Source organism: Mauremys mutica, chromosome 19, assembly GCF_020497125.1.
Source record: "Mauremys mutica isolate MM-2020 ecotype Southern chromosome 19, ASM2049712v1, whole genome shotgun sequence".
In the NCBI taxonomy this organism is placed as follows: domain Eukaryota; kingdom Metazoa; phylum Chordata; order Testudines; family Geoemydidae; genus Mauremys; species Mauremys mutica.
In genome coordinates, this window is record NC_059090.1 from 25343574 (window position 1) to 25369301 (window position 25728).

The 25728-nt window shown below is 61.9% G+C and overlaps 2 protein-coding genes across 4 annotated transcripts; one reads left to right on the forward strand and one right to left on the reverse strand.

Moving 5' to 3' along the window:
• Positions 1-2600: 2600 nt before the first annotated feature.
• On the forward strand, positions 2601-13769 carry RAB34 (RAB34, member RAS oncogene family). Of its 3 annotated transcripts, none has more exons than XM_044993533.1 (11): positions 2601-3044; positions 5062-5159; positions 5624-5715; positions 7371-7439; positions 8128-8229; positions 8304-8368; positions 10173-10224; positions 11036-11117; positions 11355-11445; positions 11834-11941; positions 12973-13769. In XM_044993533.1, the coding sequence occupies exons 2-11, from the start codon at positions 5103-5105 to the stop codon at positions 13038-13040; spliced, it is 786 nt and encodes a 261-aa protein (XP_044849468.1). In that variant the 5' UTR covers positions 2601-3044; positions 5062-5102; the 3' UTR covers positions 13041-13769. The 3 variants fall into 3 exon arrangements, with proteins under 3 accessions (XP_044849468.1, XP_044849467.1, XP_044849469.1); XM_044993532.1 differs by having other exon boundaries at positions 2975-3044; positions 7374-7439; XM_044993534.1 differs by lacking the exon at positions 2601-3044 and adding an exon at positions 3330-3440.
• A 137-nt stretch (positions 13770-13906) lies between these two features.
• Positions 13907-20012, reverse strand: LOC123352934 (adenine phosphoribosyltransferase-like). Its single transcript, XM_044993531.1, has 6 exons — positions 19873-20012; positions 18156-18313; positions 17346-17439; positions 16930-17076; positions 16462-16557; positions 13907-14660 (listed from the first exon to the last, which is right to left on the reverse strand). The coding sequence occupies exons 2-6, from the start codon at positions 18276-18278 to the stop codon at positions 14503-14505; spliced, it is 618 nt and encodes a 205-aa protein (XP_044849466.1). The 5' UTR covers positions 18279-18313; positions 19873-20012; the 3' UTR covers positions 13907-14502.
• Positions 20013-25728: the final 5716 nt, after the last annotated feature.

A 25728-nucleotide genomic window follows, 5' to 3' on the forward strand; every position in this document is an offset into this window, starting at 1 on the left:
GTTAAGTTCTCCTCACACCTTCTATGGGTCATCTCAATTATCACTTCAAAGTTTTTTTTCTCCTGCTGATAATAGCTCATCTCAATTTATTAGACTCTTCCTGTTGTTATGCATACTTCCACCTTTTCATGTTCTCTGTATGTATAAATATCTCCTGTCTGTGTGTTCCATTCTGTGCATCCGAAGAAGTGAGCTGTAGCCCACGAAAGCTCATGCTGAAATAAATGTGTTAGTCTCTAAGGTGCTACAAGTACTCTTGTTCTTTTTGCGGATACAGACTAACACGGCTGCTACTCTGAAACCTGTTGAACAATAGAATACCAATTGAAATTGATTAAATATTTTGGATGTTTTTCTACATTTTCAAATATATTGATTTCTGTTGCAACACAGAATACAAACTGTACAGCTCTCACTTGATATTTTTTATTATAAATATTTGCACTGTTAAAATGATAAACAGAAGAAATAGTATTTTTCAATTCACCTCATACAACTACTGTAGTGCAATCTCTTTATTGTGACTTACAAATTTAGATTTTTTTATATAACTGCACTCAAAAACAAAACAATTTAAAACTTTAGAGCCTACAAGGCCACTCAGTCCTACTTCTTGTTCAGCCAATCGCTCAGACAAACACGTTTATTTAAATTTACAGGAGATAATGCTGCCTGCTTCTTTATTTACAATGTCACCAGAAAGTGAGAACAGGCATTCACATGGCACTTTTGTAGCCAACGTTGCAAAGTATTTATGTGCCAGATATGCTAAACATTCGTATGACCCTTCATGCTTCAGCCACCATTCCAGAGGACATGCTTCCATGCTGATGATGCTTGTTAAAAAAAATAATGCATTTATTAAATTTGTGACTGAACTCCTTGGGGGAGAATGGTATGTCTCCCGTTATGTTTTACCTGCATTCTGCCATATATTTCCTATTATAGCAGTCTTGGATGATGACCCAGCAAATGTTCATGTTAAGAATACTTTCACTGCAGATTTTACAAAATGCAAAGAAGGTACCAATGTGAGATTTCTAAAATTAGCTACAGCACTGGACCCAAGATTTAAGAATCTGAAGTGCCGTCCAAAATCTGAGAGGGACGAGGTGTGGAGCATGCTTTCAGAAGTCTTAAAAGAACAACACTCCGATGCAGAAATTACAGAATCTGAACTACCAAAAAAAGAAAATCAACCTTCTGCTGGTGGCATGTAACTCAGATCATTAAAATGAACATGCATTGGTCCACACTGCTTTGGGTGGTTATCAAGCAGAACCTGTCATCAGCATGGATGCATATCCTCCTGAATGGTGGTTTAAGCATGAAGAGACATATGAATTTTAGCGCATCAGACACGTAAATTTATAGCAACACCAGCTACAATGCCATGTGAACATCTGTTCTCACTTTCAGGTGACATTGTAAACAAGAAGCTGGCAGCATTATCTCCTGTAAATGTAAACAAACTTGTTTGTCTTTAGCGAATGGCTGAACAAGATATAGGACTGAGTGGAGTTGTAGTTTCTAAAGTTTTACATTGTTTTATTTTTGAATGCAGTTATTTTTTGTACATAATTCTACATTTGTAAGTTCAACTTTCATGATAAAGAGATTGCACTACAGTATTTCTATGAGGTGAATTGCAAAATACTATTTCTTTTGTTTTTTACAGTGCAAATATTTGTAATAAAAATAAATATAAAGTGAGCACTGTACACTTTGTATTCTGTGTTGTAATTGACATAAATATATTTGAAAATGTAGAAAACATCCAAAATATTTAAATAAATGGTATTCTGTTATTAACAGTGTGATTAATCATGCAATTAATCACAATTAATTTTTTTAACTGTGATTATTTTTTAATCGCTTGACAGACCTAATTAATAGTTTAATATTTTTTATCTTATTAAACACCTTCCATCCAGGAGTCCCAAAACAGGTTACAAATGAATGGTATATGGGGTAGTGACATTTCTAATCACATATTGAAAATCAGTACATCTAATAATGAAAAGTGTTCATACAAATATTTTTTAAATATAACAAGACACAAGTTGACATTGCTTCAGAGGGAGTGAACAGAACATGGCAATTTATTGAGTGATTCATCCCCTGTCATCCAGGGCATGAATCACTCAATAAAAGAGGAGAGGCTGAGGGAACTGGGTTTCTTTAGTCTGCAGAAGAGAAGAATGAGGGGGGATTTGATAGCTGCTTTCAGCTACCTGAAGGGGGTGCCAAAGAGGATGGAGCTTGGCTGTTCTCAGTGGTGGCAGATGACAGAACAAGAGCAATGGTCTCAAATTGCAGTGTGGGAGGTCTAGGTTGGATATTAGGAAAAATGTTTTCATTAGGAGGGTGGTGAAGCACTGGAATGGGTTCCCTAGGGAGGTGGTGGAATCTCCATCCTTAGAGGTTTTTAAGGTCAGGCTTGACAAAGCCCTGGCTGGGATGATTTAGTTGGGTTTGGTCCTGCTTTGAGCAGGGGGTTGGACTAGATACCTCCTGAGGTCCCTTCCAAGCCTAGTCTTCTATGATGCTATGCTCCAGCACTTCTAGCAGGCAAGATTGGGGTGGGGGGGGGAGGTACATCCCTGAACATCTTGCTAATAGCAGAGGCCTGAGCAGGGGCCTGGATGGCTGCTGCACCCAGAGAGCAGCACTGGCTTGGCCACGCAGCAGCCTGGGAGTCTCTCCCATCGCAGCCGGGCTGTGCGGGGCAGCGCTGCCTCCCCGTCCAGGGCTCCTCTCTGGCCGGCTGTTACTCGCCCCTGCTCCGCCCGCTTGTTCTGCAGCGCTGGCAGCCGGAGCCCGCCGCCTGCCCGGGAGAACAGACGGGACCGGTGCCCCGGGACCCGGGAGGGGCGAGGTCGGGACGTCCCGCCGGAGAAAGGGGCCGGATGCTCTGCGGGGGGCTCTGCCTGCCCCCGCCCCCCGGAGCCTCAGCCTGTGAGTCATTAACCAGGAGCAGCCGCCGCGGGAAGGAGCCCAGCCGCCTGCCAGCCCCGCCGGAGCCGGAGCCCCCCATGCGGAAGGTACGGAGGGGCCGGGGCGCCCCCGCCCCAACACGAGCTAGAGCCAGAAACCGGCGGGAAGAGCCAGCTCCACGGCATCCCTGGGGGGGAAGGGGCGGCCCGGCGGGGAGAGGGGGCGGCCCGGCCCGAGGGGGGGCGGGGAGAGGGGGCGGCCCGGCGGGGTATCTCTGCGGCGCCTGGGGTGCATTTTGCCCCGCGGTGCCCGTTGCCCGGGTTCTCCCCCGGCCCCACGTGTCCCGGCCCCGCTCCCAGCCTCGGAGCGCGCAGCCCGGCCGGCCGCTGCCCGCGCAGCCCCTGGAATTTCCGGGGATCAGGTTACCTCCCCTCCCCCGAAATGCAGCTCATCGCCCGAGCCGCCCCCGAGCTCTCCGCAGCCCGAAGGCGCCGCTGGTGCGGGTGAGTGAGCGCAGGGGGGTCGGGAGGCTTCCTGGGCTGGGTTCCCCCCCCCCCCGCCAGAGCCCCTTGGGGAGCCGGCCCCTTGCCAGATGCATCCCTCCCAGTCCCGTGGCTGGGTGCCCAGGAGTCCCGGGTAGTGACTGCAGGGTGCTGGGTTCCGGGAGGCGCCGGTCTCAAGGCCCCTTCCCCAGCTGGGTAGCCTGCAGCACCCCCCCCCCCGCAGTAGCCACTGCAGACTAGACAGCGCCCGGCGCGGGTAGGGGTAGCCCAGGCCTCGCCAAGCTGGTGCCCAGCTCAGTCTGGCCCTGAGAACTGTGCCAGGCCAGCTGGGCAGAGGAGCAGCCCCACACGTCAGCTTGTCTGCAGCCTGCTGGGGAGCCAAGCCCCCTCTAGCTTGTGGGGCTTCCCTGATAAGGCCGAGGGTCGGCTGCACCTCTCTCTAGCGCACCCATCAACACGGCTCCAAAGGAGAAACGAGACCAAAGAAAGCAGCTGCTGTGAATGATTACAACCCTGACTGGCTTCTTGGTGGCCCCAGCCAGCCATTTAGCCTGGCCTCTCTCCAGGCAGCGCTGGAGTGAACTAGCAAGCGATTGTCATGCTCCAGAAAGCGGACGAGGAGCGTTGGCTGGAGAACAAACTGCGAGGATGGAGTTGCAGGAGAGCTCTGCCTTGGGTGCTGTCCAACGAGCCACACAGTCAGCAACCCGCTCTGCTGGCCCAGGGACCCCTGCAGGTAGCCGCAGAGCCCAGAGTAGGAGCTGTGTCTGTGGAGCCAGGGAAATGGCTTCAAGCCCTTCTCTGTACCACCTGGCGCGCTGGGAAGCTGCACCTCAGGCCGAGGCCCAGGTGAAATCTCCCCAGGTGCTAGGAAAGGCCCTTCAGTACCAGAGGCGCAGGCAGGAATGCAGTGTCCATGCAGAGGCTCTGGGAGCCACTCCCGGTATGGCCCTTTTCCACCAGCCTCATGTCTCGCTGTGGCTCCTTGGATCAGCCAGGAAGATTTCCTTCAACAGAGCGTTGGAGTAGGCCAGGCTCCCTGCCCTGCCCCAGCCTCTCCCTGCCCTTCAAGCCAAGGTTCACAGCTGTCACCTGCCGCCAGCTCGGGCACTTTCTTCCCCCGGTGGGCACCCCATAGCCTGGCAATGCCGCAGTGACCCCCAGGCACACTGTGGTGCTCAAGGGTCTCCACACTGAATAGCAAAGAAACCAGCCCAGAGCCAGGGCTGCAGGTGGCCAGCGTGCTGCTGCTAGAGACCACATGCAAGCCATGGAGCCGGCCTCGGAGATCGCACTGTGCATTGCTCCAGCGATCCCCACGCCACTCTCCATTGCTCACACCTCTGCAGGAAATAGGAGGGCAGCTGCAATCTGCTCCACTTGGTGCTGCACTTCTGGCTAGTTGGCTGCGGTTGGGCAAAGGCTGGGCTGCCCTGACTGTGTTGGCTGTGCCCATGGCGAGGAGAAGGGTCAGAAGGCCAGCCCCAGCAGTGCCAGGCTTGAGGGACTTGCTGCCAGCGCCCCTCTCCCCGCCCGTTGTGCTGGAATCCCGCAGGAGGTGCTTCAAAGCTGCAGTCAGCAAATGGGGAGGAAACGTCCATCAAACCTTCTGCCCCGCTAGGTTTGGGTGCCTGGGTTCTCCCCAGCGAGGTCGGGCTCCAGATGATGAGCGTGCTAGCACCCGTCCGGAGGGACCGGATCATTGCGGAGCTGCCTCAGGTAAGCATGCCCGTGCTTCGAGGCGGGGCCTTGCACTGGGGCCAGGGGAGGGTGATGGATACCCACGGGGGCCCGAGGGTGGAAGAGTATCAGAGCCAGGGAAGGAGCCAAGCTCTCCGGGTTCTGCTGCCCCTGTGAAGCACGAGCTGGGGGGATTGTTGGGGGTGCTGAGCGGATTCTCCCCAGCTTGTCCTTGGCCTGGCTGAGGTGGTGCTACAGAGAGGCTGTTGGCATTTCCTCTGCCAGCTCCCCAGCCCTCCCGCTCAGCTGGGAATGCTCCGTGTGTGGTCCCTGCCCCAGGCCATCCATCGAGCTAGGGAGAGTCACAGGGCGCTGGCCGTTCCGGTCGGGCTCTGGGGGCATCCCCCCTCGGGCTCTCTTTGGGGGAGCTGTTAGCAGACACTGCCGACTCCCTGGCTCGCTTCCCAGGAGCTGCCAGCTCACTGTCTGTGCTCCCATTTCAGTGCTTTCACAAAGAGGCCGCCCTCCATTTGCGCTCCAGCTTTCATCCCCAAGTAACCGGCGCCTGCCAGGAGCAGCGAACGGGGACAGTGGGGTAAGCCGGGCTGGGCCGCGGGGCACACAGAACCCTCGCCCCGGGGAACTCCCACCTCCCAAGAAGGAACAGAGCCCTTTAAGGACTCCCGGCAGGCAGCAGCATGGCCCAGATCCTGGGGCCACTGGTTCCAGGAACTCATCACGACTGCCCTGAGCCAGCACAGGCCCGAGCCCTGTTTGGTGCCAGGGGCAGCCCTGCGCTGGGGGAGTTTTCTGAATGGAATGGAACGGAACCGAATCAGGCTGCTTTGGTTTTTCCCAGCAGCCGGGGAGGGCTGTGCAGTGTCTCTTTAAGAGCCCTGCGTGCTGGAGCATGGCTGGAGCTTACTCACATTGCAGGAATGTGCTGGGGAGGAGGTGGGGGTCCTGCCTTGGATTGAGACTCCTAGTGCCTCAGGAAAGCACCTCTCTGCTGGGCTGATTCCCAGAGAAATGAGACGGGTTGGCCTGAAATCCCCCAGGAGCCAGAGCAGCCAGGCAGAGGGAGCTCCGTGCATCCTTGCCTCCCTCTGGCTCAGCCGCCGAGGCCCAGCTCAGAGCTGCGTGCTGGGAGGCCTGTGCCCAAGCCTGTGGCAGTGAGCAGCTGGGAGGAGGGGCCCAGAGCAGAGCAACCGCCTGGCCTGTAATTTGGACTTGCTGCTCCCCAGTGAGGTCTCTGGGGAGATGCCATGCGATGGCTCCCCCGCACAGCGGTCAATGCAACAGGCACCGTCTGAGCCTGAGGGCTAGTCGCTCTGCCCACGCTCCAGCATTGCGGTGCTGGTCCCGACTCTGTGACCGGGGGTGGCTGCTGCCCCAGGACTCGACTCGGAGTCTCCTAAAGTCCCCTTGCAAAGTGCCCAGCCTGCCTTGCCGTGGGCAAGGGGCTCTGGAGCCTGCCGTTCATCTGGCCTTCCTGTTGGATGGAGTCTGTGGGAAGCTGCAGCCAGGTCTAATGTCCAGATCTGTAAAAGCAAAAGGGCTAGGAGCAGTGGGGTGGGGTGTGCGGGGGGAGTGTCGGGGCGGGGTGCGCGGGGGGAGTGTCGGGTGAGGTGTGGGGGGGGAGCAGCAGGGCGGGGTGCGCAGGGGGAGCGTCGGGGCAGGGTGCACAGGGGGAGCAGCGGGGCGGGGTGCGCGGGGGGAGTGTCGGGGCAGGGTGCGCAGGGGGAGCGTCGGGTGAGGTGTGCAGGGGGAGCAGCGGGGCGGGGGGAGTGGGGGGACTAGTGAGACGGGGTGCATGGGGGGAGAAATGGGGTGCGCAGGGGGAGCAGCGGGGTGGGGTGTGCGGGAGGAAGGTGAGGTTCAGGTTTCCAAGCAGGCTGCTTTAGACAAACATGTGGAGGAGACTAATTGCCTGGACTCGTTAGCTTCCTGAGCAGATGGAGGAGCCTGCCTGGGTGTCTGAGGTTACCAGGAGACAGCTGCTCCGGCGATCACTCATTACCCCAGGGGAAGCTGGCGTGCACTGGGAACGGGCAGGGAGCCCTGGGAGCACCAGCCCAGCAGGGCGGCGAGTACCAGCCACTGGAGACAGCAAAGCGTCCCATGGCCCCCGGGGGGAGGCTGCTGGCCCGGCCCCCAGCTGTGGGAGCTGGCACTGCCTGGTGCCGTGAGCCGGGACCCATCCTGGGTGGGGGCCGGGAGCTCACAGCCGACATGCCCGGCTCTCCCCAGCAGGTTTAAGATCTCCAAGATCATCGTGGTGGGAGACCTGTCAGTGGGCAAGACCTGCTTAATCAACCGGTAGGTGGGGCTGACTGGGGGTGGGGGGGCTGCGCTGCCAGGGCCCGGGAAGGGGGAAAGGCCCCTCTCTGAGAGGGGGGAAGTGTCATTTATTATCTCGGGGCCAGGCCCCACTGCACAGACCCGTAGGAGATGCGGTCCCTGCTCTCTCTGGGTCACCCCCCGGTATAGACTGTTCCAGACACAGCTGATCCCCAGGCTGGCCCCCAGCCCCTGAGTCGGAGCTATGGGGTGTCCCCACTTCCCGTTCGCTCCTGGCGCGGCTTTAGGGGGCTTTTCGGGGAGGTTTGGCTGGGAACGTGTCGACTTGTCCAAGAGCAGGCTCAGGGTCTGGCCTCCTGAGGCTCCGTAGAGCTCGGGCTGTTTATTGCTTGGGTGGGAGATGTCCCAGGAGAATCCAGCTGAGCAGTTTTCCCCCGGTCAGTACAGAGCTAATACCCCATCGTGGGCTGCTCAGGGCCTGGCTCCCCGAATCCTCCCTTCGCATTTAGCTAGACACAGACTGTTCCTTCACTTCCTCTCCCAAACAGGGATCTCACGGGGGATCAGCTGGCACCCAGCTGCTGTGTCCCACCCAAGAGGGGGTTGCATTTCAGTGGCGGGTCCCTGCCTCCCTGGCAGGAAGCCCCAGGGCGCCGGCCCTTTGTATGCTGACCCCTCAGCCCCACCGGCTGGGTCTCCCCCTCAGGTTCTGCAAGGACACATTCGATAAGAACTACAAGGCGACCATCGGGGTGGACTTCGAGATGGAGCGCTTTGAGGTGCTTGGTGTCCCCTTCAGCTTACAGCTGTGAGTACCGGCTCACCCAGCCTGCTGAGCCCTCCTGCCACAGCCACACTAACCCGCTGCCCCCTCTCCCCCAGGTGGGACACGGCTGGCCAGGAGAGGTTCAAGTGCATCGCATCCACCTACTACCGCGGAGCACAAGGTGAGGTGCCAGGAGTGTGCGGGGTGCCGAGAAACAGGGACTTGTACCCCGGTCCTAATGAGCAGCCTGCTGCAACAAACCCTACTGTAACACGCACGCCGCCCTGCCGGCAACCCTACCATAACACACGTGCGGCCCTTCCGGCAACCCTACCGTAACACGCACGATGCCCTGCTGGCAACCCTACCATAACACACGTGCGGCCCTTCCTGCAACCCTACCGTAACACGCACGCCGCCCTGCCGGCAACCCTACCATAACACACGTGCGGCCCTTCCGGCAACCCTACCGTAACACGCACGCCGCCCTGCCGGCAACCCTACCATAACACACGTGCAGCCCTTCCGGCAACCCTACCGTAACACGCACGCCGCCCTGCCGGCAACCCTACCATAACAAACGTGCGGCCCTTCCGGCAACCCTACCGTAACACGCACGCCGCCCTGCCGGCAACCCTACCATAACACACGTGCAGCCCTTCCTGCAACCCTACCGTAACACGCACGCCGCCCTGCCGGCAACCCTACCATAACACACGTGCGGCCCTTCCGGCAACCCTACCGTAACACGCACGCCGCCCTGCCGGCAACCCTACCATAACACACGTGCAGCCCTTCCAGCAACCCTACCGTAACACGCACGATGCCCTGCCGGCAACCCTACCATAACACACGTGCGGCCCTTCCTGCAACCCTACCGTAACACGCACGCCGCCCTGCCGGCAACCCTACCATAACACACGTGCGGCCCTTCCGGCAACCCTACTGTAACACGCACACCACCCTGGTGGCAACCCTACCATAACACACGTGCGGCCCTTCCTGCAACCCTACCGTAACACGCACGATGCCCTGCCGGCAACCCTACCATAACACACGTGCGGCCCTTCCTGCAACCCTACCGTAACACGCACGCCGCCCTGCCGGCAACCCTACCATAACACACGTGCAGCCCTTCCGGCAACCCTACCGTAACACGCACGATGCCCTGCTGGCAACCCTACCATAACACACGTGCGGCCCTTCCTGCAACCCTACCGTAACACGCACGCCGCCCTGCCGGCAACCCTACCATAACACACGTGCGGCCCTTCCTGCAACCCTACCGTAACACGCACGCCGCCCTGCCGGCAACCCTACCATAACACACGTGCGGCCCTTCCGGCAACCCTACCGTAACACGCACGCCGCCCTACCGGCAACCCTACCATAACAAACGTGCGGCCCTTCCTGCAACCCTACCGTAACACGCACGCCGCCCTGCCGGCAACCCTACCATAACAAACGTGCGGCCCTTCCTGCAACCCTACCGTAACACGCACGCCGCCCTGCCGGCAACCCTACCATAACAAACGTGCGGCCCTTCCTGCAACCCTACCGTAACACGCACGCCGCCCTGCCGGCAACCCTACCATAACACACGTGCAGCCCTTCCGGCAACCCTACCATAACACACGTGCGGCCCTTCCGGCAACCCTACCGTAACACGCACGATGCCCTGCCGGCAACCCTACCATAACACACGTGCAGCCCTACCATCACACGCACACTGCCCTGCCAGCAACCCTATTGTAACACAGACACGGCCCTACCATCACACACATGCTGCCCTGCCGGCAACCCTACCATAACACACACACGGCCCACCATCACACACCCTTCCATAACAATCTGGCCCCTGCAGGCCTAGTGCGAACTATCAGCCCTACACCAAGCACAGGCTTGTGCTCTCAATAACAAGCACATGGGGTTTGTGGGCTCCCCCCAGCTCCCCCATCTCTCACCTCCTCTTGCTCTCTCCCCAGCGATAGTGATTGTGTTCGATGTGAATGACGTGGCGTCTCTAGCGCACACCAGGTATGGTAACGCCAGCTCAGAGGGTGAAGGGATTCTTCTTGCAGGGAGTGGGGTTGGCTGCCGGGGGCAGGGGTGACGGCCAGGGGCGGCTCCACGCCCCAGCACGCCAAGCGTGTGCTTGGGGCGACATGCCGCAGGGGGCGCTCTGCCGGTCGCCGGGAGGGCAGCAGGCAGGCAGCCTTTGGCAGCATGCCTGCGGAGGGTCCGCTGGTCCCGCAGCTCCACCGAAGCTGTGGGACCAGCGGACCCTCCGCAGGCACGCCTGCGGGAGGTCCACCGGAGCCGCGGGACCGGCGACCAGCAGAGCACCCCCCGCGACATGACGCCGTGCTTGGGGCGGCGAAATGTCTAGAGCCGCCCCTGGTGACGGCAGTGTAGGGGGGGACCTGGGGGGGCAGCGAGTGGGTGTGGGGGGCGATGGCAGCCATGGGGGCATGGACAGAGGGAAGGGAGGATGGCAGCCGGCAGAACCAGAGGGCAGGGTAGGGAGCAGGGTTTGTAACTGACAAGTGGGGATTTCTAGAGGTCTGCTTGGGGGAGGCACTGGGGGCTGGGGGAGGCGCGGGGGGCTGGGGCCTGTGGTGGGGAATTCGAGGCATAAGGGGACCAGGCTGTAGGTCAGGGTGTCGGGGTTGGGTGCAGGCACTGGGCCATGTGGGGGCTGAAGGTGGGGGACCAGGGCTAGGGCTGAGCTGGGGGGCCGCTTGCTGCCATCCCTGGGGCGGGGCTGAGTGGGCATCTGTCTCTGTGGAAGTCTCACAGCCCAGGGCCCCGCCTGCCTCCCCGGCTAACGGCCTCTCTCGCCCTTCAGGCAGTGGCTGGCCGACGCCCTGAAGGAGAACGACCCCTCCAACGTGATCCTCTTCCTGGTGGGCTCGAAGAAGGATCTGAGTGTGAGTCCCGGTCCCAGCCCCCCCAAGCTGAATGGCGCTGGCCGGGGAGAGCCTGGGGTCACCCCTCATTGTCCTGGGGGGCTCAACTCAGAGCCCTGGGGTCGATCTAGGCCATGGAGCTGCCTTCCATCCCCTGTCTGTCCTAGGCAGCCCCCAGGAGCCCTCCCCCCAGCACCCCATGGGCCCCTGCCAGGGGCCGGCCTCTCTCAGGCGGTGACCTCCCGTCTCCTCCCGCAGCCGCCCGCGCAGTACAGCCTCATGGAGAGAGACGCCATCAAGGTGGCCAAGGAGATGCAGGCGGAGTACTGGGCTGTCTCCTCGCTCACCGGTGAGTGCCCTCGCCCCGGCTCCCACGGGGCAGGCTGTGATGAGGGGGGGTCAGAGGGGAGAGGTGCCCCCGGCTACTGCCTCTCTCGGCCCCCTAGAGTGGAGGCCTGGTGCCCCCAGGGCTGAAGCATAGCCCAGGATTCCCAGCTGGCATCACTGTTATGGGGTCTGACCACCCTTCCCCCACCCCAGCTCTGCATTCCTGCCCCCAGGCCTCCCCTCAGCACACTCGTGCCTGTGCCAGCCTCAGACACCTAGTGCCCACTGCTGGCAGGCTGTGAGCACGCAGCTGCCCACGGCTCGGTGCACCCCAGAGTATGGTCCCAGCCCTGGCCCATCCCCGGGGCTGGGAGCCTGGGACGGAGGGTCACTGTCGGCTCTCCGGGCAGGGGAGAACGTGAGGGAGTTTTTCTTCCGCGTGGCCTCGCTGACCTTTGAGAGCAGTGTGCTGGCCGAGCTGGAGAAGAGCACCGCCAGGAAGATCGGGGACGTCGTGCGTGAGTATCCGCCTGGCGCCGCTGGGATCCCAGCCAGCAGCACCACTAACGCCCGGGGGCATCCAGCGCTGGGCTGGCTCCGCTGGGTAACCACCTGTCATGGAGTCCCCGGGCGAGGCTCTGGAACTGCTCCCCACAAAGCCAGGCAGGACTTTGGGGAGCCTCCTCTCCCTCGGAGCAGCCTGTCTGCAGGGCAAGAAGCTCACACGGCTTCACCTCCTGGGTCTGACCTTGGAGCATTCAGCATCCTCTGCCCCTCCGTGCGCTTCCCACAGCGAGTCCGCCCAGGCGGAGTCCTGGGGGGCCACGGGGTCCTGCACCCCCACTTCGCAGTCAGACGTGACTCTCAGCCAGCCAGTAACACAGAGGTTTATTAGATGACAGGAACAGGGTCTAAAACAGAGCTTGTAGGTACAGAGAACAGGACCCCTCAGCTGGGTCCATTCTGGGGCCCAGCGAGCCAGACAACCCCGTCTGCCCTCACTCCTCATCCCCAGCCAGCTCCAGACTGAACCCCCCCAGCCCCTCCTCTCTGGCCTTTGTCTCTTTCCCGGGCCAGGAGGTCACCTGATCTCTTTGTTCTCCCACACCTTTAGCATCCCATGGCAGGGGGGGAAGGGCCTGGCCATTAGTTGCCAGGCGACAGAGGGTCGGCTAGAAACTGAGGCCCCCCCACAGTATTCAGAGGAAACATTAAGAACAGCCCCACTTCGTCACACCACAGAGCAGGGGCTCCTCCCCCATGCCCTGCAACCCGCCTGGCACTGCCCTGGGGGACCCTCCGGCTCTGGGGGACAGAGCACCCCCAGCCTCTCAGCTGAGCTGCAGCCAGGGCCAGTCCCCTAGGCTTGAGCCAAGAGCCGCAGCCAGGTTCCCACGGGAGCCCCGAGCGGGTGGCTGGGAACAGCGTGGTGGCACTCCTGACCCCGGCAGGCTTGGAGCTGGCAGCCCGGGCGAAGGGCTCTGTGGGCATGGAGGGGGCTGGGGCACTCACTGTACTTCCTGGGATCCCACGTGTGCTGCTTTCCTAGGGATTCACAGCACTGACAGCGACCTGTACCTGACGGCGCAGAGGAGGAAATCCAAGTGCTGCCGCTGATGGGGGATGCCAGCTCCGCCCCGCCCCGCTGTGTGCGCTGAACTCTCTTCGCTACCAAAGAGCTGCTGGCGGATCCCAGCCGTGGGCCTGCGGGGGCTGGTGCCTGCTCAGCGGAGAGACCTCTCCCCGGCTCAGCTCCTGCCCAACCAGAGCTATTCCTTCCCTCTGTGCCCGGGCAACTGGGAACCACAGCCTGGCTCCGGCGCCTGGGCTGGTGCTGGGATGAAGCATAGGTGGCAGCCAGGTGTTTGGAAGAGCTGCCAGCACTGCTCCTTGCCCTGACCAGCCCGGAGGGCGATGGAGGCAGCTGAGCATCCCTCTGTTCCGTGCCCTGCAGTGCCCCCTCCCGACTGGGACAGGACTCCCCCGTCCCTGCCTCCCTCGCGGGCTAGGGCAGAGCGTGGTCTCTGCGTGCCCCCGCCAGCCTTGTGGCTGGGCAGGGCGCTGCCCTGGTTTTGCTCCTCTGGTGTTAATGCTGCCAGGAGCCTGCGGCGCTGACTCAGGCCGGCCGCGGAGCCAGGCACCGTCCTGCCCACCTACTGCAACAAGAGCCGGGAAGCAGCTGGAGCAGCAGCCTGGGACTTGCCTCACTTCCACCCACCCAGACCCTGCTGCCTGCAGAGAAAGGGAAGAGACCCACAAGCTCGTTAACTATGCAAACCAGTGTGTAATTAGCAAGGGGAGAGGTCTCCTGGCACTGACGCTATGTAATAAAGCTGGATTTCTACACCTTTTTGTTTTTTAAAGAAAGAAAATAGCCAGTGAGGGGGGTGGGGGGCAGTGCTGGCCGGATTCCTCTGGGACAAGGGTGCCGAAGCATTCTGTGACGCCTCGGCAGGGTGGGAGCGTGCCCGGTCTGAGGGGCATTAGAACAAGGAGGAAGCAGCCCCATCCCCCCAGCACACTGACCCCACTGCTGGGTGCCTGCAGCCCGAGCTCCAAAGGGCCGGGGCAGGCAGCAGCGGAGGGCCCAGCCAGCCAGAGGACGAAGGAGCCAGAGACGCTGGGCGGTGCCAGCAGGGAGCAGGGCCAGAGCCAGACAGAGATTTCCTTCTGCTCTCAGGGAGGCCACCTCGGGCTCCCCGGGCGTGGCTCCCAGCAGCAGCTGGGTGGGGGTGTTGGCAGAGGTGGGGCCGGGGCCAGGCAGATCCAGGGGGTTGCCGTGGGGCAGGTTTGAGATGCAGCAGCAAGCGGTGAGATTGCTCCCCAGAGGCAGGGGCGCAGCTGGCGTCTGAGCACTGTCTGCCCACAGGATGCAGCCGCGCTGGAGGGCATCTGCGATTAGTAAGGGTTACAGGGCTTAATTGGATTAGACTGGGATGGGGGAGGGGAAGCAGCTCTTCTGGAAGCTGTGACCCCTCCCTCCCGGCCTCCGGGAGCAGGGACAAGGCATGGGCCATGGAGCAGGTGGTCCCGGGGAACTTGGTGCAAGGCTCAGCTCCAGGGCAGGAGATCCCATTAATTAGGCCTGGTCAGGCGTGGCCCCAAAGGCCTGGAAGGACTCCAGCTGGTGCCTGTTGAATTGGGGCATCAGGTGCTGGGGGACACACTGCGAACACTTGTAATGCTCCTGGATCCACGTGCCACCCTCGCTGTCCTCAATGCAGATGGCAGCAATGCCTGTGCAACATGGAGCAGAGCGGGAGGGTTACGGGGGGGCCGGACAACCAGAGACCCTCAGTCTCAGTGCCGGCTCAGCTGGGCAGTGCCCTGGGGAGGGGCCATGGTGGGATGGCTGCATTGCTGTCGGCACAGCTGCGTCCACGCTCCCCGTGCCAGTCGCTGTGGGGGGGCACCCTCTGCTGGGCACTGCCAAGGACGGGCAGCAGCCCACACATGGCAAGAACTAACCAGCACTGTCGGTGACGTGTGCCAGCCTGTGCCCTTGCCCGAGGGGACAGCCCAGGCCCAACACTGCATGGGTGACCAGGTGCATTATGGGGGGAGTTCACCTTGCTCAGGAACCTCTGGCTGGGGCAGGCCTGGTCCTGTCTGGCAAACCCTCCTTTCTCCTGCCCTGTCAGGCCTGCGGGGGCCGCCCCCCTAGGTCAGGGCGCTGCCTCTCCTGGAGGGGACAGCACGCCACCAGCAAACGGGCTGATGCTTCAGGTCCAACTGGGGAAGGGAGAGGTTCCCCCCCGTCCCCGACACCCTACTAGGACTCTGGGCAGTCATCCCTGCCTATTTCCCATAATGTGGGGCACTTAAAAGGAGCTGATCTTTCCCTTGGAGCAGGAGCATCATAGGGCCATCAACCTGGAGCACCCCCTGGTGGCCTGCTGCAGTTCTGCCATTGCATCTCTGCCTCAGTTTCCCCTAGTGGGCTTCAGTAAATCTAATGAAGCTTCTATATATTGAACAGCGCCCCTTCGGGGGTGTGGTTATTTAACCTTCAGGGGGAACCAGGCCTCCCTCAGTGCTTCCAGCTGGGGGTGGGGGGCAGAGGTAATCTTAGTCCATCAGCCCCACTTATGTCCATCCAGATCCCTCCCCAGCAGGGCCCTCTTGACCCAGACCCTTCGTCTGGAGCTAGGGCTTGTCATCAGCTAGGCAAAGGGTCCCCACAGGGGACAAACCACAACAATCCTGCCTGGAGATGGTAATTCCTGCGCTCTGGGGCTTCTGCTGCTACCAGCTGAAGTCCATCCATGGGCTAGGGCCTGCTGAGCTGTGGCATCCATAGCACCTCCCTTTCACAGCCTCTCCCACCAGGCGCTCGTCCTCAGTTTCCCTCTGGGTGAGCCCATCAGCAGCTTCCTGAAGCCCTCCCCACGGGAGCTCTCCTGTTCTGGGGCCTGGGCCTCTCACCTCTGTCCTACACGGCCCAGAGATTCCTGTCTAGCTTGCCCAGGTGTTTCCCTGCCTAATTAACGGCCTCCCAGCACCTCCAGGAGTTCCCTTAGTCCCAGGTGAACCTGAGCTGCCTCGTTACCCCATGTGGCGCCTGTCAGAGGCAGGCGGCCCTGACTCCTTCAGCAGGCCAGCTACCCTCCGAGAGGGGCCTGTGTAATAACGGGGGGGTGGGGGTCTCCCACCCCTGCCCCACCCAGGCGGGTGCCCTTGCAGCACTGTGGAGACCTCCAGGAGTGACCGCTCCACTGTGTGAACCCAAACGGGGGGTTAATGACACAATGGCTGGTCCAGCAAACGGGCCAGTGCTGGGGAAGTTTCAGTTGTGAAAAGGTTTCTGGTTTTCATCACCAACCCGGAGATTTCAAACGTATCAGTCCAACGTTCTGGGGTTGGGTCAGAAACTTTTCAGGGGAACTTTTGGTTAAGGAAAAACCTGAGACTCCTTCAACATTTCCCATGCCCAGCGATCGCCTTGTCTCGGGGGCTCCGTTTCCCACCCCGCCAGGCTCCAGGGTGATCGCAGCCCTTTGGCCAGCCCCGCCGCCCCGGGCATCATGCTGCCCCCTACCTGCGATCACTCCCCCTTGCTGCTCCACCAGCTGGATGGCAGCGCGCATGGTTCCCCCCGTTTCAATCCACTGATCCACCAGTAAGACGCGCAGACCTGGGGGGCAAGGGCTCGGTTAGGTGGGCTTCTCCCCACAGCCCCCTTCCTCTGCTGTCGCCTCGATGCCGTTTTCATCCCCAGTCCTTCCTGGCGCTGCAGCCCAACAGGCCGGGGCAGAGCAGAGCCCGCAGGCAGGCAGCACATTGCTGTAACGGTGCCCGTGGGATGCCAGGGAGGTGCTCTGCCATGGCGCTGGGCACCTGGAGCACGCTAGGCGTAGGTGGGGTGCTGGGCCCATGCTTAGGTGAGTTCGAGGGGAGGGGACGGGAGGGCCCTTCCCACGGGACAGAAGGTGGGTGGCAGCGCCCGAGGGCAGTAGCCAAGCACAAGAGCCCGGGGGCTGCTGGCCGTGCCTGCCGCAGCTCTTACCTGGCTGGATGGCGTCTGTCCTCATCTCCAGCAGCTTCTGGCGGGCTGAGTAGTCAGTGTAGGGCTGCGTGCAGGTCTCCACACAGAGGTGCCCAGCTTTGCGGATGGCCAGGAAGCCTTTCGGCAGGGTGCTGGCTATGGCAGCGCCTGGCACGGGGCAAGCAGAGGGGTGAATGCGCACCAGTGCCCTGTGAGATGGCACAGCCCTGGAGGGGCTGGCCCCAGGGGTTGCAATGTAGCTTGTAACCAGCTAGCACAGGGGAAAGACTCTGCCCCGAGCGGCCCAGCAAGGAGAGGGCGGGCCAGCGCCCAGGTTAACCCTTTGTTCACTGGAGGTCAGGTGGTGCCCTCACCCAGCACACACGCCCGTCCGTAGCCCCGAGGGAGGAGACACCCGGGAGAGGCCGGCTGGTTACCTAGGATGAAGCCCATGGCGTCGATTCCAGCGACCAGGTCGATAGGGTCTTCGCCGAAGGGCTGGAGCAGGTCCGCAATGCAGTCCTGCAGGCCCTGGGGAGACGGCAGAGCTGCTGAGGGTGCCACCCGCCCGCCCAGTCTGGAGCAGAGATGCCGGCGCTAACTGGCCGGTGCTCACTTCAGCACTAGGTGGCTGGCCATGGGACCCAGGCCCTCGGAAGGGACACTGCTGGCCCCTGCAGTGGCACCGAAGGCCTTTGCTCCACTTGCCAGCCCCCTCAGGCAGCATGTGGTGGAGCGGCAGGGCCGGGAGAGCTGGGCAGCCAGTCCCCTCCTGCTCCGCTCAGCGGGAGCCAGTCTGCCAGGCAGCTCCCAGGTGCTGCCTGCGTCCCCCTGACCGGGCTCAGAGCCAGCAGGTGCCCAGCCAGCGATGCCCCGGGAGCAGGGTCAGCAAGGCAGGGCCCTAGGCTGCTTTCTGGACCTGGGAGCCGAGGCTGCAGCCCATCACGTCCCGGGTCTCCATGCCCAGGGCTCGGGGCCATCCTCCCCCTCACTAACCCACCAGCCCAGCACCATGGGACGCCTGGCAGACCCTGCTCGCTCGCCTGGCCAGCTGTGCCCATCACCACAGGGCTGGGGTGTGGCTAGCTAGGGTGGGTGACCCTCCTGGCTCTCCTCTCCCCCAGGAAACAGGCAGGGCCCTTTAACCACCGCCCCCCCCCCCGCCCCCGCTCCACACCCCTGGGCCCAGAAACCCTCCAGCTAGACAGCTCACCACGTGCAGCCCCCATCCCAGGGGGGGCCCCTACCTGCTGGTGACAGTACAGCCTGGAGGGGTCAAGCCAAGGATAACTGGGGCCCTTGACATTCGGAGCCATGAGCGCTAAATACCATCCCTTCTCTCGGCTGGCGGGAACGCGCCGCAGGTCCATGAGCACAGGGCAGGGCAGGGCCCGGACGGAACCAGCTGCACGGGAAGAAGAGTCGGCCCTAAATGCGCTGGCACGGCTGGCAGGAGAGACGCTCAATGGGCACCGTACCCACCTCCTACCTCCCAGCAAAGCCGCTCGCTGCAGTGCACCATGGGAGCAGAGAGCAGGCACATCCGCCGCGGGAGCCCACCCCGACCCCCTACGGCAGGGGCCTGCGGCTCACAGGCAGCCCAGGAACCCCAGGAAAGGAGCCGGGATGAGCCGAGCTCGGGGCTGAGCTGGCTTTGGACGGGAAGCACCTGCCAGGCCCTCACGTCTGGAGCAGAGTCCAGCCACCCAAGTGCTCTATTTACTGGCAGGGCTGCTCTGCGCTGCTCGAAACGAGCAAAGTCTGGACAACTCGGCGTCCTGGGGCCTGAGTCCCAGACGCTGTAGGTGGGCTCAGTGCTCCAGTGTCTGAAATAAACAAGCGCAGGATCCCATGGTCAGGGGCTACTCTGCAATGACAAACCTGCGCAGCTCGACGCTTGCGAGCAACCCTACAATAACAAACCTGCGCAGCCTGACACTTGTGAGCAACCCTACAATAACCAACCAACACAGCCTGGTGCTTGTAAACTACCCTACAATAACAAACCAACACAGCCTGGTGCTTGTAAACTACCCTACAATAACCAACCAACACAGCCTGGTGCTTGTGAGCAACCCTACAATAACCAACCAACACAGTCTGGTGCTTGTAAACAACCCTAAAATAACAAACCAACACAGCCTGGTGCTTGTAAACTACCCTACAATAACCAACCAACACAGCCTGGTGCTTGTAAACAACCCTACAATAACAAACCAACACAGCCTGGTGCTTGTAAACAACCCTACAAAAACAAACCAATGCTGACCAGTGCTTGTGAGCAACCCTACAATAACAAACCAACACAGCCTGGTGCTTGTAAACTACCCTACAATAACAAACCAACACAGCCTGGTGCTTGTAAACAACCCTACAATAACAAACCGGTGCTGACCAGTGCTTGTGAGCAACCCTACAATAACAAACCAACACAGCCTGGTGCTTGTAAACAACCCTACAAAAACAAACCAATGCTGACCAGTGCTTGTGAGCAACCCTACAATAACCAACCAACACAGCCAGTGCTTGTGAGCAACTCTACAATAACAAACCAGTGCTGACCAGTGCTTGTGAGCAACCCTACAATAACAAACCTGCATGCTGGAGCACACACAAAATTCAGCAAGGAAACAGCTTTCATTGTCAAGTTTCCTATGGGTTAGCACAAGCGAGGAAGAGTAAATCTGGGAGGGGCCTGACCTCCCAGTAACCCCCCAGCCCCTTGGCATCCATGCGGCGCTGCAGAGTCCCTGGAGACCAGTCAGGATTCTCTTGTGCCTCTTGCTGCAGGGGCCCTGGCTGTGCCAGCCCTCAGGTCCTTCAGCCCGAGCCCTGGTGCATTTCCTCCACCTTTCTGCCCCGGAGCCCTCGCTTTCCCTGGGCTGCTGCCGCTCATTCCCCTAACGTGCCCCAAGCAGGAGCCCTGTAAATGCCCCCCAAGCAGGGTCCCAGCTGGCTCAGTACCTGCAGGAGGGTCTCTGCTGTGGAGTCCTTGTCCCAGTGCTTCAGAGCCCTGGAGGGTGGGCAGCAGGCAGGCCGCACCCGCGTCCCTGCAGTGCAAAGTGCAACTGGACACGGATGAAGCTCCCGTCACAGACAACAACAGCTGGGGAAAGCGCAGGCTGGGGCCAAGGGCCGGTGAGCTCACAGTGAGCTGTTCACCATCCAGTCTCTGGGCAAGCCCCAGAGGACACGGCCTGGGGGAAGGGATGAGAGGGAGCGGACCCCAAAGGGAGAGAGAGCCAGGGGACGCGAGCCTGGGAGCCCCCAATGGGAGAACACTGGTGTCCCTCCCCTGCGAGAGTGGCCCAGGTGCCCAGTGCAAACCCATCACCGGGGCCTGAGACCTCTTCACACAGGGCCTGTGTGAGGAAGTGGGACTGTTCTTAATGTTTCCTCTGGATACTGTGTGGGTGCCTCAGTTTCCCCTATGCATTTCTTAAGTCTCCAGCGTGCATAAATGGCCGACACTCTGTCTCCTGGCAACAAATGGCTGGGACCCTTCCCCCCTGCAAGGGGATGCTAAAGGTGTGGGAGAACAAAGAGATCAGGCGACCTCCTGGACCAGGAAAGAAACAAAGGCCAGAGAGGAGGGGCTGGAGGGGGGTTTGAGTTTGGGGCTGGCTGGGGACGAGGAGTGAGGGCAGACGGGGTTGTCTGGCTCGCTGGGCCCCAGAATGGACCCGGCTGAGGGGTCCCGTTCTCTGTACCTACAAGCTCTGTTTTAGACCCTGTTCCTGTCATCTAATAAACCTCTGTGTTACTGGCTGGCTGAGAGTCACGTCTGACTGCGCAATGGAGGTGCAGGACCCTGTGGCTTCCCCAGGACCCCGCCTGGGCGGACTCGTTGTGGGAAGCGCACGAAGGGGCAGAGGATGCTGAATGCTCCCAGGAGAGACCCAGGAGGTGAAGCCGTGTGAGCTTCTTGCCCTGCAGACAGGCTGCTCCAAGGGAGAGGAGGCTCCCCAGAGTCCTGACTGTCTCTGTGGGGAGCAGTTCCAGAGTATCCCCGGGGACTAGGTGACAGCGTGTCAGTCCTGTAGTCAGGCAAGTGATGGCAGCACATCGCCAGAGCCCAGCTAACGTCAAAGCTCGCCTGGGTAACCACAGCAGTGGAGCTACGTCAGGCAGCACACGGGTTAGCCCCGGTGGTAGCACCCAGGGTCCCTGCTGCTGTTACTCGGCAGATCTGCTCCTGCACCGGTGTGGCTGCACAAGGGGCAATCCCAGCTTCGGACTGTGGTGGAGACAGACCCCGTGTCACCTGGGGTCCAGCAGCTGCAGGGACCATGACTCTCTGATTGCAAAGGCAGCTGGTTTCCTGCACACCCCTGCTCAGGCCTGAGGGGTCTACTCACCGGGCCCTCCGGCGCCGCCGCGGCGCTGCCTCGACACGCTGCACACGGCTGCTCCTCTGCTGGGGCAGCGTACGGCAGCCAAGCCCACTGCGAGTCAGGGACGAGCTCGTCCCCCAGGCTGTCCCCAAGCTGCCCGCACCTGCCTGCTGGATAGGCCCTAGTGACCCTGCAGGGTGGAGAGAACCCCAGAGCCCTGGTATTGCTGCCCAGGGAAGGGGATCCCAGTGAAGCTCCTTATCAGCATCCTGACCCCCCTCCCCCCAGCACGCCTGAGCCACCGTGCCCCCTGCCAGCACTGCTTGGGCCAGGGGAATGAATAGCACCTGGGTCTCTCTCATGGCCAGCCCCAGAGTGGAGCCCAGAGCAGGAGCCTTGGGAGCACAGGGTGGAACCAAGCCCAGCCAGTCCCCAGGAGAAGAATCTGGAGCCCACGGCCGGCTCCTGGCTGCCCCGCACAGTCCTGCCGCTCTGTCCCATGCCCTTCACTGGCACTGCCCCCGGGTACGCGCCCAACCTCTAACCCCTCCTGCAGCCTTCGCTGTGCCCCAGCGGTGATCGCCGCGCCGGGCCAGGTCCCCGGCTCCGTGGAAGGGGCAGGGGGCCACACTGCTGCTCTCTTGCTTTGCTGGGCTCACGTGTGCACAGGAAGAACCTTGTCCCAAGTGCAAATTCATTCTCCAGAGACCCCGTCCCTCATGCACAAGGACGTTGTCACTGCTCGCTTGGGGGCTGGGCTCGGGGCACCACAAGGCACCATCAGCCCAAGCCCTCCCCCACCCCTTTCTCCCAGGGCGGCGGAAGCAGCAGGCAGGGACTCCCTGGGTCAGCAGACAGCATGGCCTGTCTCCCGCCGGGCCCCTGCAGGGCTGGCGGCTTCACCTGAACCCCATCGTCCTGGGGGAAGGGCCTGGGTATCAGCTGGGGGCACAGAGTCCAGGGTCCCTCTCCCCCTGCCCTGCAGAGTGGGGCAGGGCCTGTCTGGGGAGGAGCAGGTGCTTGCACTGGAAGGGCTCTGCTTCCTGAGCCGCAGGGTTTGTGCAGCGGTCAGTCCCCCCAGACCCTCCACAGGGACCCCCATGCTGCGGTGACCCGGGCATGGAGCCTGTAGGCGCAATACAGCCGGGTCCATAATCGGCACGCAGGGCTCGCAGGCCCCATGCCCCCAATATGGCCGCCAGGGGGAGCAGTGGGCAAGCAGGTGGGGATGGGATCTCATGCTACTGGGGATGCCAGCGCTCAGCTGGCACCCGGTGCCCGGGAAGCACAGCATCCTCTCTGCTGCTGCCCTGGGGCTGGTGCCCAGGTGGCAGGGTGTGCTGGGGCTCGGGGGGAGGGCAGGGAGCGCGCGGCTCCCGAGCCGAGCCCAGAGGCTCGGACAGGCTCGAAGGCAGGTGATGTTGGAAACCAGAGGGCGATGGGGAAATGAGTTATCCGCTCAGCTCCCCGGCCTCGGGCTGGCTGGTTACAGGCTGCACCCAAGTCAGGCCCTGCCCTCTGCCCCCCACCACGGCATCTGAGACATCTGGCCCCACCCCAGCCTGCAGCCCAGACATGGCCCTGCGGGCACAGCCCTGCCCCAGCAGCATGGAGGAAACAGCAAACACCTGGCGAAGCAGCGTGGCACCGTCACTGCAGCACACCGGACCGGCTCAGCTGCTGCTGTTTCTGTGCCCAGGTGGGTGCTCCTCTGGCTGGCAACCCGCCGTTTGCTGCCCTGCCAGTGCACAGAGCCAGAGACCCGAGCGGATGTACAAAGTCAGGACACTCGCTAGCCGGATGGAAGCGATTGCCCCCGTCCCCCCCTACCCAGTGCTGGGGGGGCACCAGATACCGACACACGCGGGGGGGGTGTCATAAGGTGAAAACAGGCTGAAAATGGCTGAGAAGGTAAAACGCAGCTGGCCCCAGGCTCGCATGCCAGGGTGACGCGACTCGGGGGGTGGCTGAGGAAACGCCTGCTTGGCCGTTCTCATCACTTCACGCTGCCCCCCCGGCAGCAGAGTGCCCAGCCTGGGCTCCTGTCAGCCAGGCGGTGGATTGCCAGGGGGTCACACGTGGCTCACCAGACGAGTGGCCAGCGATGATAGAAACAGGAGGAAGAGGGGGCTCCCTGAACCTGCATTCATACCTCTGGCCCCGGAGATAAAGGCTAGTGCTTCCCCACGCCCCTCCCGTCTGGGTCTCGGTCCCACCTGCCCCCCACGCCCCTCCCCTCTGGGTCTCGGCCCCACCTGCCCCCCACGCCCCTCCCCTCTGGGTCTCCGGCCCTCCATCCCCCACGCCCCTCCCCTCTGGGTCTCGGCCCCACCTGCCCCCCACGCCCCTCCCCTCTGGGTCTCCGGCCCTCCATCCCCCACGCCCCTCCCCTCTGGGTCTCGGCCCCACCTGCCCCCCACGCCCCTCCCCTCTGGGTCTCCGGCCCTCCATCCCCCACGCCCCTCCCCTCTGGGTCTCGGCCCCACCTGCCCCCCACGCCCCTCCCCTCTGGGTCTCGGCCCCCCATCCCCCACGCCCCTCCCCTCTGGGTCTCGGCCCCACCTGCGCCAGCCTCTCCCGTCTGGGTCTCGGCCCCACCTGCCCCCCACGCCTCTCCCCTCTTGGTCTCGGCCCCACCTGCCCCCCACGCCCCTCCCCTCTGGGTCTCGGCCCCGCCTGCGCCAGCCTCTCCCCTCTGGGTCTCGGCCCCGCCTGCACCAGCCTCTCCCCTCTGGGTCTCGGCCCCACCTGCCCCCCACGCCCCTCCCCTCTGGGTCTCCGGCCCCCCATCCCCCACGCCCCTCCCCTCTGGGTCTCGGCCCCGCCTGCGCCAGCCTCTCCCGGGGACTGCATTGTGCTGGGGAAAGGCCGAGGTGTTTCTGGCCGGCTGGCGGCTGAGACCTTTGTCCGCGTGGTTGGCTCCCAGGGTCCCTGCACATTCCACAGGGGCTTTGGCTGGGGGCAGGGGAGGTGGTGATGCCGCGGTGCCAGGAGGAGCCTGGGACAGGAGCCAATTGGCCGAGCCGCCCTCGGACCAGCCAGGGCTTGCGTGTATCTGGCTGCGGGGGAGGTCAGTGGCCATGCCCTGGGGGTCAGGCTGCCTGGGTGCCCCACAGAGGCCAGTGCGGACACTGCAGTGTCTGCCATGAGTCCATGGGGCTGGGGTACAGGCCCTTGTCCTCCCAGCCCCCCACCTGTTTGCAGCCCCATGGCCTAGGGCAGCGTCGGGCAGGGCTGAGGTCAGAGATGCTCCCTAATACCTGCTGGGCCCGGAGCCATGGAACAGCAGAGCTGGAGTCCCACGGGGCCGGACGGCTCTTCACTCCCCCGCTTCCAACCAGCCTCTCCCCTTCGGCCCACGCCCTGCCCCACAATGCACCAGCCCAGCCCACCCCACAGAACCTGGCCGGAGAGCAGGGGACTCAGGACATTGTCTTTTAATAGCTCCCTCTGAACCCGCGTCCCTCGGCACCCACCGGGCACGTGGCGCTAGGAAGGTGGGCCAAGTGCCAGGGCCTCGGCAGGGCCCCTGGCAAAGCAGGGATCCCCAGGAGCTGCACTGGGGCCTGGATCTGACTCACAATCCTCATCAGGGTGCTCAACGATGGGGTCATGGGGTGGGACCTGGCAAGGGAAGAGTTAAAGGAATGTAACCACTAATGGAGCAGGCGCAGAACACGAAATAATGCCAGGGCCACACGGCTCGGGCACTGCCCCCATGCACTGCAGGACCCCCCCCCCCAAGCCAGGGAGCACACGGCTCGGGCACTGCCCCCACGCACTGCAGGACCCCCACATGCCAGGGAGCACACGGCTCGGGCACTGCCCCCACGCACTGCAGGACCCCCACATGCCAGGGAGCACACGGCTCGGGCACTGCCCCCACGCACTGCAGGACCCCCCACATGCCAGGGAGCTCACGGCTCGGGCACTGCCCCCACGCACTGCAGGACCCCCCATGCCAGGGCCACACAGCTTGGGCACTGCCTCCACGCACTGCAGGACCCCCCATGCCAGGGAGCTCACGGCTCGGGCACTGCCCCCACGCACTGCAGGACCCCCACATGCCAGGGAGCTCACGGCTCAGGCACTGCCCCCATGCACTGCAGGACCCCCACATGCCAGGGAGCTCACGGCTCGGGCACTGCCCCCACGCACTGCAGGACCCCCACATGCCAGGGAGCTCACGGCTCGGGCACTGCCCCATGCACTGCAGGACCCCCCCCTATGCCAGGGAGCACACGGCTCAGGCACTGCCCCCACGCACTGCAGGACCCCTCCCCCCAGCCAGGGCGAACCCCCAGGGAACTCTGGAAGAGTCGGCACAAGTACACCCCACTGTGCACTGCATGGCCTCCCCAGAGCTAAGCGTCTGCCCCCACCCTGCCTGGCCCTGCAGCCTGGGCACACCTTGTCCTCCATGGAGAACAGCCACAGGCAAGGACGGAGCAAGAGCCTGGTGGCAGATTCCTCCTTCCACTTCCTC

What these genes read in the sequence shown, in the direction of transcription:
- RAB34 (XM_044993533.1), top strand. Translation starts at nt 5,103, where the DNA reads ATGATGAGCGTGCTAGCACCCGTCCGGAGGGACCGGATCATTGCGGAG. An exon ending in TCATTGCGGAGCTGCCTCAG is followed by an intron (nt 5,160 to 5,623) that starts GTAAGCATGCCC and finishes CTCCCATTTCAG; the next exon opens with TGCTTTCACAAAGAGGCCGC. An exon ending in GGCTGTCTCCTCGCTCACCG is followed by an intron (nt 11,446 to 11,833) that starts GTGAGTGCCCTC and finishes CTCTCCGGGCAG; the next exon opens with GGGAGAACGTGAGGGAGTTT.
- LOC123352934 (XM_044993531.1), bottom strand. Translation starts at nt 18,278, where the DNA reads ATGGACCTGCGGCGCGTTCCCGCCAGCCGAGAGAAGGGATGGTATTTA. An exon ending in GGCTGTACTGTCACCAGCAG is followed by an intron (nt 17,440 to 18,155) that starts GTAGGGGCCCCC and finishes CCGTCTCCCCAG; the next exon opens with GGCCTGCAGGACTGCATTGC. An exon ending in GACAGACGCCATCCAGCCAG is followed by an intron (nt 16,558 to 16,929) that starts GTAAGAGCTGCG and finishes CTTGCCCCCCAG; the next exon opens with GTCTGCGCGTCTTACTGGTG.